At 44.3% G+C, this 16,211-nt stretch overlaps 1 protein-coding gene across 2 annotated transcripts in view; it reads right to left on the bottom strand.

Moving 5' to 3' along the window:
- Positions 1–16,211, bottom strand: part of SV2B (synaptic vesicle glycoprotein 2B) — a 194,243-nt gene that overhangs the window by 80,382 nt on the left and 97,650 nt on the right. For both annotated transcript variants that reach the window (XM_060617724.3, XM_060617727.3), the window contains exon 2: positions 3,566–4,408. In XM_060617724.3, the coding sequence (XP_060473707.2) occupies positions 3,566–4,016 (451 nt within the window). In that variant the 5' untranslated portion in view covers positions 4,017–4,408. The remainder of the gene's footprint in view (positions 1–3,565; positions 4,409–16,211) is intronic.

The raw sequence follows: 16,211 nt of genomic DNA, 5'->3' as shown, positions 1-16,211 counted from the left end.
GGCATTGTCACCACCCAAGGGAGGGCAGCTTGATCTTAAAAGCCTGCGATAAATAATTTAGGCTGAAAAAAAAATATGCAATGTCATCACCTGAGAAGATGTAGCCCTGAATTTGGGTGGTTCATCATTATCAAGCCATCAGTTTAGTAAGAATAACACCTGTATAACAACAACAACAACAACAACAACTAAGATATCTTGAGCACCTATTATGTGCAAGCACTGTTTCAGGCAAGTTAAATACATCGAACTCACTGAATCGTCACAAAACCCTACAAAGTAGATCCTATTGTCAATCTCCATTTTGCAGACAAGGAAACCGAGGCTCAGAGAAGTGAGGCAACTTTCCCCAAATCATCCTACTAAGACTCAAACCCAGGCCACCTGACTCCAGAGTGCATGCTGCTCCTGTATCACTGCGACTATAATCTGCGGCCAGTGCTGGGAAGGAGAATGTCAGGATACACAGTAACGACAACTAACAGTGGTTCAGGACTTACGGAGAGCTGGTTGCTTTACCAGCTTTATGTCACTTAGTCCTCACATACACACACACCAAGTATTATCACCCTCATCCACATACGGGAAACTCGGAGAATTTACGACCTGCCCCAGGTCACTAGCTGATAAATGACATACCAGTGGCCAAACCCTAGTGGCCAGACTCCAGCGCCCACACCGTCATTTCTCACACCATGCTGCCTCTCTGTGGGAAGCAGTCTATGGTACTCTAAGCAACCTACCAGGTGCCTGAAGATATGGAAAGCAGACCCGCCCCATAGCATAACCTCTTTTCCCAAGACCGTGTATGAGAGAAAGGCAGTATGGTGTAGCAGAACGAGTGTAGACTTTGAAACCAGACAGACCTGGGTTGGAATCCCAGCTCCGGCAATGATTACTGTGTAACCTAGGATATGGCTCTCCAAGCCTGTTTCCTGATGCGTACAAACAGGATGAAACTGCTCTCTAACCACCATGGTGACCACGAAGGTCAGAAGAAACAGCATGTGGAAATGCTGGTCCCTGGAGACCTTCCCGTCATCCACCTCCCCGGATCCATTTCCTTGCCCACAAAGGGGGTCCGCTGAGTGCATGGGAAGTCTTCCCTGCCCTTCTTGGGCTGAGTCATAGCACCTTCTTGGCAAACACTGAAAGCAAAATTGCACAAACATGAACTCTCCAGATTAGGACCACGTTCCCTCGACTCCCAGCATTTGTCCGGGGAGCTGTCAGGAGCCGTGACAGCTCTGTTACGAGACTGCCAGGCACCAAGGTGGCAGAGAGACCAAGGGGACATGAAATTATTACTGACATTGCCAATTTGGCCTGACAGGGACCCAGGTTTTCTGTTGAGAATACCACAAAACAAATCAATGCTGTGGATATGTTTAGATCAACTGGGGACTGTATGGTTTGGCTGGAGGCTTGGGGTCTGTTTTGGTTTTTGCCCTTATTAAAAAAAGAAAGAAAGGAATTTTAAAAAGCAACTAAACTGGGGCGCCTGGGTGGCTCCGTCAGTGAAGCGTCTGACTTCAGCTCAGGTCATGATCTCGCAGTCCGTGGGTTCGAGCCCCACGTCGGGCTCTGTGCTGACAGCTCGGAGCCTGGAGCCTGCTTCAGATTCTGTGTCTCCCTCTCTCTCTGCCCCTCCCCCGCTCACACTCTGTCTCATTCAAAAATAAATAAAACATTAAAAAAATTTTTTTAATAAAAAATAAAAAAAAGCAACTAAACTTCTGTTGGTGTTTAAAAACTTTGGGTAGGGGCGCCTGGGTGGTTCAGTTGGTTGAGCGTCCGACTTCAGCTCAGGTCATGATCTTGCAGTCTGTGAGTTCGAGCCCCACATCAGGCTCTGTGCTGACAGCTCAGAGCCTGGAGCCTGTTTCAGATTCTGTGTCTCCCTCTCTCTCTGACCCTCCCCCGTTCATGCTCTGTCTCTCTCTGTCTCAAAAATAAATAAAACGTTAAAAAAAATTTTTTTTTAATAAATAAAAATAAAAACTTTGGGTAATATTCTTGTTCCTCAAGTTACTCCTTCTGCTTGTACATACGCAGCCTCTTTGGGTTCCCTAACAATCACCCCTGACGCAATTTAATTATTTTCAGTGGTCCCTTAGTTAAGCAGAAATGGAGAAAACAAACTTTAAAAGCTTCCAGAAATGAGTCTTTATTGCAGATGTTTTCTTTATTTTAATGTCTCAATCTTATTAATAGTGGCTTTGAATCAGGGCCGGCAAACTACACAGCCCATAGGCTACATCTGGCCCTTTGCCTTTTTTTGCAAATAAAGTTTTATTGGGACACAGTTATGTCCATGTGTTTGTGTGTTGTCTATGGCTGCTTTTGTGCTGCCAAGGCAAGGTTGAGTAGTGGTCACAGAGACTATCTGTACCTGCAAAGCTTAAAATATTTGCTCTCTGGATCTTTATAGAACATGTCTGCCAACCCTTACTTTAAAGCTAGTACCGGAGAAGAGAACCACACGAGGCATTTCACAGCACTCGTCTCTACAGTAATTACATAACCCTCTGTGTTTGTCTGTCAACGCATCGTTAACACAATGCCTGTTTGTCCTGCTGTGTGTAAGTTCTTTGAGAGGCAGGGACTATGTCTGTCTGGTTCAATATTTTCTCCCCAAGGGCTGAGCACAGAGACTGGCACACAGTATATGCATAATAAATATTTGTTGAATGAATGAGCTAAGTTGCTAGATAGATTTTTAGTTCTTGAGGGTTAAGAACATGACTCAGAGCAAGTTCACAATAACTGTATGTTCGTTAAATAATCAATCATACGGACTTCAAGTTTAGAGAATGGATATGTTTTGCAAGACATTTAATGATCGAGGCAAATCCTTGTCTGTATTATGATCAATCTCTTCTACACCACGCCATTCGTGCCAACCTCTCTCTACACAAAATCCTCTGTCTCAGGCTCTGACATCTGATGCTTGGTTCTGATGTTGCTAGTCTCATTACTGATTTGCAAGGCTGGTCTTGCCTCCTGTAGAATTCATCTGTGCTTCACAGTGTGATTCCCAGTGGCCTGCAGGGGCTCTGGGGGTGTGCTCAGCCCAGCGTACATCCCCAAGGCACACAGGCAGTCAGCCCACTAACACTTACATACAAGAGAAACCAGGAGCAGGTGCCATTGGATTCTAGAAGGACACAGAGAGGACAGAGAGGAAGAGGCCTCTGGCCTACCACTCACAAAATGTACTTGTCATTTGAATGTAGAAGATGGTTGGTTTTAATACGAAGATGAGAGAACTGTGACTCTCAAAAAGGCAATGAGATTTGGAAAAAGAACCAAGAAGTTGAGATTCAGGAAGACCTAAGCAGGGATCCAAGCTCCAATACTTACCAGCTGGGTAAACTTGAGCCAATTAATTTTCTCTGAGACAAAAATATCTTAAAGGCAAAATGGATGTAAAGTGATAGCATCGCAAGGGAATTGTCATAGATTTAAGGTGTCTAATAGTAACAGGTGCTATGCAAGTTTTACTGCTCTTTCCCCTTCATAATTTAATGCCACAGAGAGAATGATCTTTGGAAATTTTACTTACCGAGCATTCCTTTTTTGGAACTGGACAGACACATGTCCTTCTCTGCACTGGGCAGGACAAAACTCACCACGAACACCTCCACTCCATCGGCCATCAGAGCCAAACCCAAGACGAAAAAGAGGATCCACTGGAAACGCCCGTGGCCACACTCCTCGATGATGTTCTCATACTGGTGGGCCAACTGCTCCTCGTCTTCCAACCTCTCAGCCATCAGGTCAGCTTGGCCCCGAAGGCCATCGGCTCTGGAGGGTGCCATCTTGGCCTGCTTGGCCTTGACATCATCTGGGTGAGGGATGCCCTGGTACTCCCCCTCATAGATCTCATCCTCCTCATCGTGGCCCTCTGTAACATCACTCTGTGCATCCTCCTCTGGGTTGGACTCATTGCCACGGTAATAGCCATCACTGGGGGCATGGCCCTCATAGCTGTCCTGGTACTTGTAGTCATCCATTCCTTGGTCCTGGGACTGCCTGGTCACCTCTCGAGCTATATCTCTCACTCCTTGGTAGAGGTTTGGGCTGTTTCAATAACCATCACCCATTATATGTGTAGAGGTCTCAATGTAGAATCTGTTCGTGTGACTCCTTGGGTGATTCTCCTTCTCGTCTCCCAAATAGAGCAGATGCGGGCAAAGACAAAGTAAGTATCCTTTTGCACTCAATGTCTATTGCGAGTCTTTGGAAAGTTTCAAATTCTAGTCTAGTCTCCTTCAGTGACCCAGCAGTGTTTTTGTGGGGGAGATGTTGATTAGAAATGGGGCCAGCTGTTTTCCTTGACAAGGAGCCCACAGGACTTGGCAGCGTGCTGGCTGGCCTGATTTGTTCTGCTACTGAAGGTTATGCCCTGGGAGTGCAGAGAAGGGAGAGAGCAGTGTTACAAAATGCAGAAATTCTCACAAAATACTCTCAGAATTGAATATATTTACTAATGCCAGTGCTTCAGGGGTTAGGTGGAGGAAATCTTGATTAGACGTTCAGATTCATATCGAATGAATAAGGACTGAATCAGTGAGACAAAGAGTAAGGGGAGAAAAAGCAGAGGGTCAGAGAGGCCCTTTGAAGGGTTGATGAACCTGTGAAGGGTGTCAACTCAACACAAGAACTAAATAGAAAGCAGGCAAAGGATTCTCAATACAAGGCAATTTTGTGCTACAGATTTTCTGTTAGAATTTGTCAAACCTTTGGCAACAGGGTAGGTTTCTTACATACCAGCTTCTGTTAGGAAAATGCCAGCTTTTCTAACTTTGCTATGAAGCGGCCATATGATTTTACATCTAGAAAGGTAAGGCAAATATCCAGGACCATTTCTCCAAAGACTCAGCACTGTGGTTTGAAGGCCACTCTGACCTTGGACTTGACTTAACTAGGCAGGAAAAGCTGCTGAAGACCCAGAGCCAGAGGGCTTGAGTCTGACACATAAGGACTGTGTGACCATGCTCACGTCTTTCTGAGTCTCAGGTTTCTCATCTGTAAATGGGGATAACAAGAGTACCTAACTCATAAGGTTGTTCATAAAATGCTTAGCACAGTATCAGACCTGCATGGTAAACACTATTGAGGCCCTGACATTATTGTTGCTCTTTTTTTTTTTTTTGGTAGCCCCAATTCTAGAAACCGGGACACTGTATTGTCAGAGCCGAGTCAAATCCCTGGGGCCACCTGTTGATTCTTATGCCCCATGACTACCACACCCTGCACCAATTCAATTCTTGAATCTCAGTTCTCACAAGGTTTGGAGTCACCACTTAATGAAGTCTACTGTGTGCCAGAAACTGTGCTTAAATGTGTCACATCCCTGGGGCACCTGGGTGGCTCAGTCAGTTAAACGGCCGACTTCAGCTCAAGTCATGATCTCGCAGTTGATGAGTTCGAGCCCCGTGTCAGGCTCTGTGCTGACAGCTCAGAGCCTGGAGCCTGCTACCGATTCTGTGTCTCCCTCTCTCTCTCTGCCTGTCCCCCGTTCATGCTGTGTCTCTCTCCATCTCAAAAATAAAGATAAACATTAAAAAAAAATTTTTTTTAATGTGTCACATCCCTTAGCCCTAACTCTCACAACAATCAAAACAAGAAGAAAGTATTTGTACTTTCGTTTTACAGATAAAGAAATTATGACTCAGATGGAGCCAGGTCAAGGTCAAATAGCTAGGACCCAACGCCAGGCCCACTGATTCCCAAGGTCAGTTCTTTCCATGGCCCCTGTGCCTTCCAAATGCTATTCAGAGGGAGTGTCACATTAGATCACCCGGAGGGCTTTAGAATGCAGATTCCCAGAGCACACAGAGGGGCTGGTTCAAGTTCAGGAATCTTAATCTGCACACAGCTCCCTGGGGTGGGGGGGCTCCCCAGCCTCTCATCGAGCAGCCCTCAGGGGTGGAGGCAAGGCCCCTCCCACACACAGGACCCCACTTCAACTCTCTCTGGCTGCCAGACTCCTTCATTGGGGCCGCCAGAAACCCACTCCCCAGCTCAACCCACCTGCTGTCATGTATATGTGCCTTCAACCTTTACAACCTTCCCTGTCCCATCTGAAATCCACGTGGACCTTTCTCACCAAGCTCAGCAGATGCTACCCCACAACGGACTACACACACTCATCCTCACCGTGCTGACGGCACATCCCTGGGTGCCCCGCCCCACACCTGCCTGCCCAGCTCTTCTCACCTTCAGCCCTGGACAGACTCCAGTTCTGGAACTCATCTGACTCAAAAACAAAACATATGTCTTCTGGACGAAGCCGGAGACCAGGGGTTCTCAAACGAAGGGTGAGCCAGAATGACAGGGGCTTGAGGGACTTACTGGAAATGCAAATCCCAGGACCCCTCCTCCAAAGACTCTGAACCTGCGAAATGGGGGGTGGTACCTGAAAATCTGCATTTTCCACAAACACCCCAAGGACTCCACCAGTGGGCTGCCTTCTCAGAAAGGATCATGAGAGTTAGCAAGAAAGATTTACTAAGGACTGATTCTCACTTTATCTTTTCAGATTTTTCACCCACCCCAGTAAATAAATTTGTATTAGACCATGCTGGCCTGAACCATGTCAGAATAATATTCTAAATCTGTTTTTATTATATCCATTTAGGAACCACAGAAGGACTATAAATCGCATGTTTACAGCATGAGAGTTTTGCAAAGTGCTATAAAAAAAAAAAAAAAAAAAAAAAAACAGAGAAAGAATGCCAACTGCCTGAGATCTTGTGTGTTATTTCCATCCTGGGGGCTCTGCAAAAATGTCATGAACCAGAAACGATAGATTTGCAATTCTAAAAGTACACGTGGGAACTGTCTCGAGGGGCAGAGGTCCTGGACTCGTGTTTTGCAGAAAGACGCAGATCTTCGTCAAAGCTGATTCCACTCATCTGATCCAGGGAAATGAGCTGCTGTGAGTGACTAGTGCAGAAGAGTAGGGAGGAATCCCTGTCAGGTGTTGTGGGTTGTTTTCTCTTCCATTGAGAAATGCCAAGTTATTTTTCCAGCAAAGCATTTTCTAGAGAATACAACCATCAATCACTTTCAGTGCGATGGGCGGAAACGTGATCCCCCAAGAAGGTGCACCAAAGCCATAAACCCCAGTACTTCAGAATGTGACCTTATTTGGAAATATGGTCTTTATAGAAGTAATTGAGTCAAGATGAGGTCATTGGGGTGGGCTCTAATCCAGTATGACTGGTGTGACCTTATAAAGAGGGGAAATGTGGACTCAGAGACCCATCTGAAGAGAGAGATGAGGTCAAGACACAGGGAGCATGCCATCCATAAGCCAAGGAATGCCTGAGGCTAACAGAGAAGGCTGGAACAGTCTCCCTCACTGGCCTTGGAAGGAACCAACCCTGATTGTGGATTTCTAGCCTTCAGACCCATAAGACAGTGAATTTCTTTAAGCCACCCAAGTTGTTGAACTTGGTTATGGCAGCCCCAGTAAACTAACACATTCAACACCATTGACAAGCCAAGCGTTTATCAACTGAAGAACAATAATAAATAACCACAAGAACAACCATTCACTGAAAAGCAATACCTCATTTATTCTCACAGCCAACAGTGAAGCAAGATTATTCTCTCCATTTCATGTAGGATGAAAGCCAAGGCTTCAAGGAAATTAAAGAATGTGTCCAAATAAACACAGAGAACCAGCATCAAGGATTGGATTTGAGGTTCACAAAGAGCCTTAAGGATGATGTACAAGGTGGAAGACACTGGACTCCAAAGATACAAGTTCAAGGTCACAGGCTGAGTTGCCTGCAGAGCTAAGAGTGACATCAAGCTTCTGACTAACAGGTTGGGCTTTGGGTGCCTATCCCCACAAACATCCCCCAGGATCTTTGGTGCTTGAGGCATTGTGATAGATACCGACCTGACCTGAGCCCCATTCTCAAGAGGTCTGCTCCTCATGAAAGAGTCAGATAAAACAACACAAAGCATCATACAGTAATAAAAATGACAATCTTAATTATTAACAATATTATCTTTTATTTATTGAATACTTGCCTCGTGGCTTTGTGCCCAGGTGCTATGCTAAGTGTATCATGTGCTTCAGGCCTTTTAACCAGGACAACAACCCAATGAGGCAAGGATTATTATTATACTCATTTCACAGTAAACAAGATTGATGCTAAAAACATCATGATTGTAGGCTCTCCCAAGGAGTTCAGAAGAGGGACGGGTCCTTGTCGGCTGGGATGTGCTGAAATAGCATCCTGGGGACTTCCAAGGGCAGGAAAGGACTCAAAGAAGCCAGCAATTGAGAGGAAGGCACTTCAGGCTGGGAAATAAGGATCAGCAAAGTCATGGAGAACAACTTGGCTTAGCTTGTCTGGGCAGCAAAGAAGCACGTGCCCACAGCAGATGATGCATGAAGGAAAACTTACAGGAGACACAGTGGGGAAGAAAAGAGCAGTCGGTCTGAATGCCCTGCTCAGGGACTGGGAATTTTCCATTGAGCGAAGGGAGCCATGACAGTTGCTGAAGTGACCACAGCAGCATATCACACAAAGCAGGGATCTAGAATGATCTCCCTGGTGGGGATATGTGGCCTAGTTTTTAAGATAAAACCTAGGGATGACAAAACTAAGTAGAAGTGTGTGTGTGTGTGTGTGTGTGTGTGTGTGTGTGTGTGGTTGGTAATAATCCAAAGGTGAGATTAAGCCCAGAAAAAGTTGGTAGCCATGGGACTGGAAGAGAAGGAAGGACACAAGGAGACTCCCACAGGAGAACAAGTGTACATTTCCTGTCAGCTGAGAAGGAGAAAGCGAGGTGACCAGGACAGTGGTGACTCCAGGGGGGCAAACTCTGGACTGGAAATCTTTCCAGAATCCTCCGGTTGCTGTATAATTAAAACAACAACAAAAATCTTTGACTTCTTTCAAACTGCCTTTGCCGGGGGGAGGTGGGAGGGGGGTATATGCAACAGAGTGGTTCGAGAACACAAACTCTGGAGTCATAAGGTGCCAGGTTCAAGTCCTGACTCCACCATTTCCTCTGACCTGAGCGCAAGCTATTAACCATCTGTGTCCCAATTTTCTTATCTGTAAAATGATTGTGATAAAAAATACCCACATGAGAAAATCCATGAAGAAGGCTTAGCATGCTGCCTGGCACAGATGTGATTGATACAAATCTGATCTGATTTTCATTGTCGTTGTTGTCATTATGATCATTATCTGACTGCGCCTTGACAATTAACATGGAGCCAGGATCTCAGCTTGAGCCCGGCCTAGCTCTGCTTGAGATGTGGGGTCCATCTGGGCCAGGCTGGGGAATCAAGTGCAGATAAAAACAAAGTGACATTTAGTTTCTCAAGAAAACCACTGCCTCTCAAAAACACGCCAACCCCAACCTTGTCAGCCTCTTCCCTCACCTCTCACATTCTACAAACCTCTGAGTCTGTGCTGTTTGATTCAGCATCACTGTGTGGTAAACACTTGTTCATAATTAAATATCACAGAGAACAAAGCTAAAAATAATATTATAATAAAGTGATGTAACGCTTCCCAAAATGTGTGCTGTAGAAAGTTAGGCATTTAATACGCTCATTTCAGAGGGGAAAAAAAAGAGAATTCTAAGAGCAAATAAGTTTAGGAAACATGGCATTCTGTTCTGGAGATTCAAACTGCATATTTCTATATTAAGTGCTGTGAAAGACCTGAATAAAAACCTAACACCGCAATGAGATTTACCACACACCCAACAGAACAGCTCCCATCAACAGATAGACAATAGCAAGGGTTGGCGGGGATGTGGTGAACTGGAACCCTCATATGTTGCTGCAAGGAATGAAAAATGGTTCAGCTCCTTTGGAAAACAGTTTAGCAGTTTCTTAAAATGTTAAGCATGCTCTTACAAAATAACCCAGGGATTCCACCCTAAGAATCTACCCGAGAGAAAAAAAAAACAACAACATATGCCCACCCCTGGAAAGCTGGGAACACTTATTGGCCCCCTTGGCAGGAATCAGCAGCAGCTGTGTCTTCTGTTACAAGTGGCCTTGATGGGAAATTCTCCCCAGTGAGTCAGGGCCGAAGAAAATGGCAGATAATCTGGACCAGAAGGACCAGTACCCCGATACATGAGCTAGACTAGGGTACTCCTGAAACTATTTGGCTTAAATGTAAGGGGAAATGAGGCACATAAATGTATAACTTGAGTAAATGTTATTTGAGAACCTTACTGTAATTCTATTTTACACGAACAAGACATAGGGAAGTCAACAGACTCAGATGCATACTAATGAGATGTCCAATGTGTTAGTTAGCTTTGCAAACACCTCTTCCTTAAATTCCTATCCTAACTGTGTAGGTCATGCCAATAACGAGTACTAAGAGCTGGGGCGCCTGGGTGGCGCAGTCGGTTAAGCGTCCGACTTCAGCCAGGTCACGATCTCGCGGTCCGTGAGTTCGAGCCCCGCGTCGGGCTCTGGGCTGACGGCTCGGAGCCTGGAGCCTGTTTCCGATTCTGTGTCTCCCTCTCTCTCTCTGCCCCTCCCCCGTTCATGCTCTGTCTCTCTCTGTCCCCAAAATAAATAAAAAACGTTGAAAAAAAATTAAAAAAAAAAAAAAAAAAAAGAGAGGGCAGGGGGACTCAGCACAAAATACTATCAGCTGTGTAAGAGAAAGACCACTGGACCACTAGACATCGGACCTGAATTATAGTCCTATCTCTACCATCAGGTCATTGTGGGACTTTGGATGAGTCATTCACTCTCTGAGGTCCCTAAAATGAGGGGCTGTGCTAGGTGACTTCTTAAAGTCCTTTCCAGTCTCAGACTCAACATTTTCTTCTGTATCTGTGACAGTGCTTCGAACTATCTACATAATATTTAAAACATAATTGTTATTATTTTAATATCTAGGATAGTGTCTTTTAAGAGCAACCATCTTTAGCAGCCAAAAGATAAACCATTTTTTGGCAATTGGATGGCTCTTTATTCTTAAACATTTAGAATTATTCCAAGAGGTCCCATGGCATCATGCACATATCTCTCTTATCATATTTTATCATAATTGTTTATATGTCTCCCTGCCAAGAGATTGTAAGCAATTCTAGGATAGATAACACCCTGGGTTTTACTGATTTTTGCACCTACAACACCAAACACAGAGCCTCTAACCACAGAAGGTCTTTGAAAATATTTGCTCATGAAAGAAGGTTAATAGCTATTTAGTGCTGGGCTGGAAGCAAGTCTAAAATGGCCCATGGGCCAGAGTGCCCTTGCACTTGCTGTAACTAGACCAAATGGTTTACCTTTGCTAAAAAAAAAAAAAAAAAAAAAAGTCAGATCAACTGACATCCTGAAGATGCCACCTTTCACAAGAAGTCATTCATTCACTCTTTCACCTCCCTCACGAGCTTTCTATTAACGCCATGTTCCCAGCTGAGATGGCTGGGGTGCTTGGGGTTCCAAGGACTGCCTGAGTTATTTATTATCAACTTCCTGACCATATGATAGGTTTGAGCCACCTGCAATGCTTTTTGAAATACACTGCTTGATGTTGCTGGGGTAGCTGACGCCAACCAGTGGGCTGAAAAGACCAAAGCTTATCTGGCTGGTTTTGGGAGACGGTGTTCTCTGAGGCACCCCGCCATCACTGTCCTTGTCCCACTTACAACACCGTTGGCTCATTAGCGTGACACAAAAGCACTTCTCTCCTTTCTTAGCTGAATCACCCAGCTATTTCTATTGTGTTAAAACAGGAAGCTAGTCTCCAAGGAGTGAGAAATGATTGATTATTAAACAAGAACCAAACCACCTGATTTTTCGGTGGGAGGAAAACAGCAAGTATTTCAAAGCAACACTAAATCCTTGAGAGCAATAGGAATGTTCAGAATGCTTCTTCATTTTATACATTTTTAGATTTTATTTTATGGAGGGGGAGAGGGGGAAAGGCATAGGGAGAAAGAGAATCTCAAGCAGGCTCAGTGCAGAGCCCAATGCAGGTCTCAATCCCACAACCCTGGGATCATGACCTGAGCTGAAACCAGGAGTTGGACACTCAACCGACTGAGCCACCCGGGCACCCCAGAATGCTTCTTCATTTTAAAATACAGAAGCAAGATGGGGTGCCTGGGTGGCTCAGTCGGTTGAGTGTCCAACTTTGGCTCAGGTCATGATCTCACGGTTCATGGGTTTGAGCCCTGTGTCAGGCTCTGTGCTGAGAGCCTTGAGGCTGCTTCAGATTCTGTGTCTCCTTCTCTCTCTGCCCCTCCCCTGCTCATGCTCTGTCTCACTCTGTCTCTCAAAAATAAATAAATGTAAAAGAAAAATTTTATATACAAAAACAAGAGCACAATTTATGGAGAAGTATGCTAATCAACATATTTTTTACAACATCAAACTTGGAAAACAAACGTATTACACAACAGGGAACAGGTAAATAAGAGTTAGTATATTTATACAGCTAAATATTATGGTGTTATAAAATTTTGTTTTTTGAAGGACTTATTAAGAAAGAAGAAAATGATCACACTATAAAGTAGGTGGAAATGCTAGGTAAATAGTATATTTATATCATTATACCAATAGTTTCCATAATATTATATATTCCTAATATGTATTTACATTATGTAAATAGGCAGGATGACTTATTAAGATGTTAATGTTTGCCTAGCATTCCCTGAAGTGCTCATTTTCTTTCTCTGCTCCTCGGTGTGCTAAAGGTAGATCAGTGTTTTCCATGGTGTGGTTCTCAAACCACCTGCAAGAGAAAGGAGAATCATTTCGTGCCAGTTAAAAACAGAATCCTGGACCCCATTCCTAATCTTATGAAACAGAAAGGGGACAGAAGTCTGTTTTATTAGCAAGGTCTCCAGGTAATTTTGTGCTTGCTCAAGGTCAAGAACTTCTGGCTTAGGTTTTTCTTTCTGCAGGAAGCAGGTTACATCTCTCTCTCTCTCTCTCTCTCTCTCTCTCTCTCTCTCTCTCTCTCTCTCTCTGTGTGTGTGTGTGTATGTGTGTGTGTGTGTGTGTGCACGTGCTGATTCAAGGGCGAAGCCAAAGAAGGCTTCAACCAAGTCTTCAGACAATTAGACCCTTCCAGGCACTAAGCTAGAAGGGAAGAGGAAGAGAAGCTGGTGTTTTGACGTGTAGATGAGGTGCCCAAGCTCTGAGAGAGGGGAACTCTTCGAAATAGGAAGTGAGTCTACGGCCATACCACCCTGAACGTGCCCGATCTCGTCTGATCTTGGAAGTTAAGCAGGGTAGGGCCTGGTTAGTACTTGGATGGGAGACCGAAATAGGAAGTGAGTTCCCTGAAAGGAGATGGAACCCAGTCCCTTTTGAAAGTAGCACTCTGGATGAGGGATAGCTGGGGAGTATCTACGTAGGCTGTTAACCCTGCAGCTCTGGGATCAGCAACAAGGGTTGCACCCAGTCATACAATCTGTAAACAGAATCAAGAACTGTTGAGTGGTGTCAGTGTTTTCATCCAAACTGGAACTGCCTAGCGGATGGCAAAAAGCTTGCTCCTTTGGGCACCCCTGAGTAGCAGCTAGAACAAGGCTACATGCCATGGACTAACAGCCAGGTACCCCCAATGTTTGGGGGACCACTTAAGTGGTCCAATGGAGTGGGGAAGGAAGCCCCAACCAAGACTGATAATGGCCATCTTATCAACACTACTGTAATTTGATTAAGAAAAACATTTTTAATGCTGTTTCTTGCCTTGGGTGATGTCATAAAGAAAATTCTTGCCTGCCATGAACATTTACAGTTACCAGCTCTGACGCTTACAAGCTCAGAGAATCAGGGAGAGCTATTTAGCTTTTAAGCTTCAGCTTCTTCATGTGTGAAATGAAGGGAATATGGGTTTTTATTCATTGGGATGTTATGAGATTTAAATGAGTTAATATGTTCAAAAACCTCAGCACAGTGCCTATCACCAAGACAGAGCTCGCTAAAAACAGCTATTATTATATAAATGCCCAACACACAGACATGCATTTCTACACAGTCACTAACCCCTGCAACAACGCATTGCAGAGCCAAAAGGACAATAAAAGCCTTAACCTCACCCCACAAGCAGAAAATCTGCAGCCTTGGAGGGGAGACCCTCTGGATTTTCAGCACTCTAGTCTGCTGCAGCCCTGCCCTGAATCCCCTCCCCATCCCAGGCCAGGGTCTTGACCGCTGCTCCCCACCACCCCACGCCAGCTCCCTTCTCTGGAGATCCTGACCCTGACCCATGTGCCTGCAGTCATGTGCTAATATTTTGCTCCCAAATGATTGATGCCCTAGGCCAGTGTTCCCAAAGTGGAAGAGGCTATCTTTTGTGGGACCCGACCTAGTTGCAAAGGGTGTTCAAATGTAGCATTAAATAACACTGAATCACATACAGAAAGGGTGAATGTATTTTCATGGTCCTTTCAATCCCTTTGATTGTCAAGGAAATCAAAATCTTCCTGAGGGAACCAGCACAGCTCTAACACCTACCTGCCAACTAGCGACTTACCCTTCTTCAACAAAGTGAAAAGAAGCGTTACATTCACAGTCTTTAGCAGAGAACAGTACCTACCTAGCTGAACATCAGTAACATAATAACACTGTATTGTTTTCATTGTGTTTGTTTTTATAGTTACCCTATGGTTAGAGGAGTGATATCGTTTCCTTTCTTAATAAATGCTTTCTGGTAATAGGAATGAGTTCATTTTTTTAATTAAACGGAAGCACAGGTGATGTATGATATTTGCCAAGGATATGGTAAAAATCGCAGGAATCTCCGGATGATTGGATGGAGAGCTGGCGAATTCCACCCAGATGGAAAACACTGCCTTCTAGGTAGAAGGAAAGCAACATTTTCTCACTGGAGTACCAAAAATGTATCATCTCATTTAACTTAACAACACTACAAGATAGATATCCTCATTTCCCTATTCCATAGAAAACAGAAACTCAGAGAGGTCAAGTCACTTGCCAAGGTCACACAGCTAGTAAGTTTGATCCCCAATACCCATATTTCCTCTCCTGCTGTCAGATAGGTATCTCCTGGAAACCAGTGCTATCTCAAAGAAACCTTAAATGTGCATAGGAATCTGTTGGTTACCACTGGGAGGGCCTGCCTGCCAGACAACTCAGAGCCCCCAACCCAGGTCCTTGGGATCCTGGCTTCCTCTATTCTACACCAGAACATTCCTCTACAATTCCACTTTACCTTACAATCAAATACATTCAACAAAGGGTATATACTGTATCCCTATAACTGAACACATCCCTGTATGTTCACTTAGGAACATATGTGCCCTAAGTAAATGCTCAGAATGACAAAATTATACAGCAAATCTTATAAATTTGGGGAATACAATGGTTGGAAAAATTTTCCATTCCTGCCTTCTTGGTTCCTTGGCTGACCTAATAATTGACATAAGACAGACTAACAGAAGAAAAACGAATTTAATTTTGTATGCACAGGAGTACCATAAAAATATGATACTCAACGAAGTGACCAAGACAGGCAGCTTTTATGCCTTTTAGACAAAGAAACAATACATTTTTAAAGAACTGACAAGGGACACCTGGGTGGCTCAGTCAATTAAGGCTCTTAATTTCGGCTCAGGTCATGATCTCATGGTTTGTGGGTTCAAGCCCCGCATCGGGCTCCATGCTGACAACACAGAACCTGTTTGAAATTCTCTCTCTCTCTCTCAAAATAAATAAAGAAATATTTTTTAAAAACATAGATTTAAATTAAGTTTTAATTTAAAATTAATTAAGATTAAAAAAAATAATTGACAAGAGGAAGGAGTTTGGGCTCGGGGCAGTAAACTAGTTAAGTGATAAGTTTTCTTCAGGCAACCCTCTTGGCCCTAAATTCTCTATTTCTGGTGATAAGGATGCTTTCTACCCTCCTGGTATAAGGAACACACCTTTCACAAAGCGGATTTATTTCCTGCTTTCAGAGGAACAAAGGAGGATCAGAGGAGTCTTCTGGCACCAACTGTTTCTTAAGTAAGCTTAATTCAAAATAATCAATTTGCCGACGTGGCATCTTTTCAGGTGGCCTCTTCTGCTCTCCTTCAGATATGCCAAAGTCTAATGATGCACCTACAGCAGAGCTGATGTGTCAAGAGGGAGCGTGGGGGAAATTTGGGGGGATGGCTGGAGATAAATGTGGACGAGAGGGTGGAGCCAGACTGGGAAGGTCCTTGAGAGACAACAA

The sequence above is a fragment of the Panthera onca genome, chromosome B3 (genome assembly GCF_046562875.1).
Source record: "Panthera onca isolate mPanOnc1 chromosome B3, mPanOnc1 haplotype 2, whole genome shotgun sequence".
In the NCBI taxonomy this organism is placed as follows: domain Eukaryota; kingdom Metazoa; phylum Chordata; class Mammalia; order Carnivora; family Felidae; genus Panthera; species Panthera onca.
Note: the sequence above shows the minus strand (reverse complement) of the source record. Positions and strands in the feature narration are given on the sequence as shown.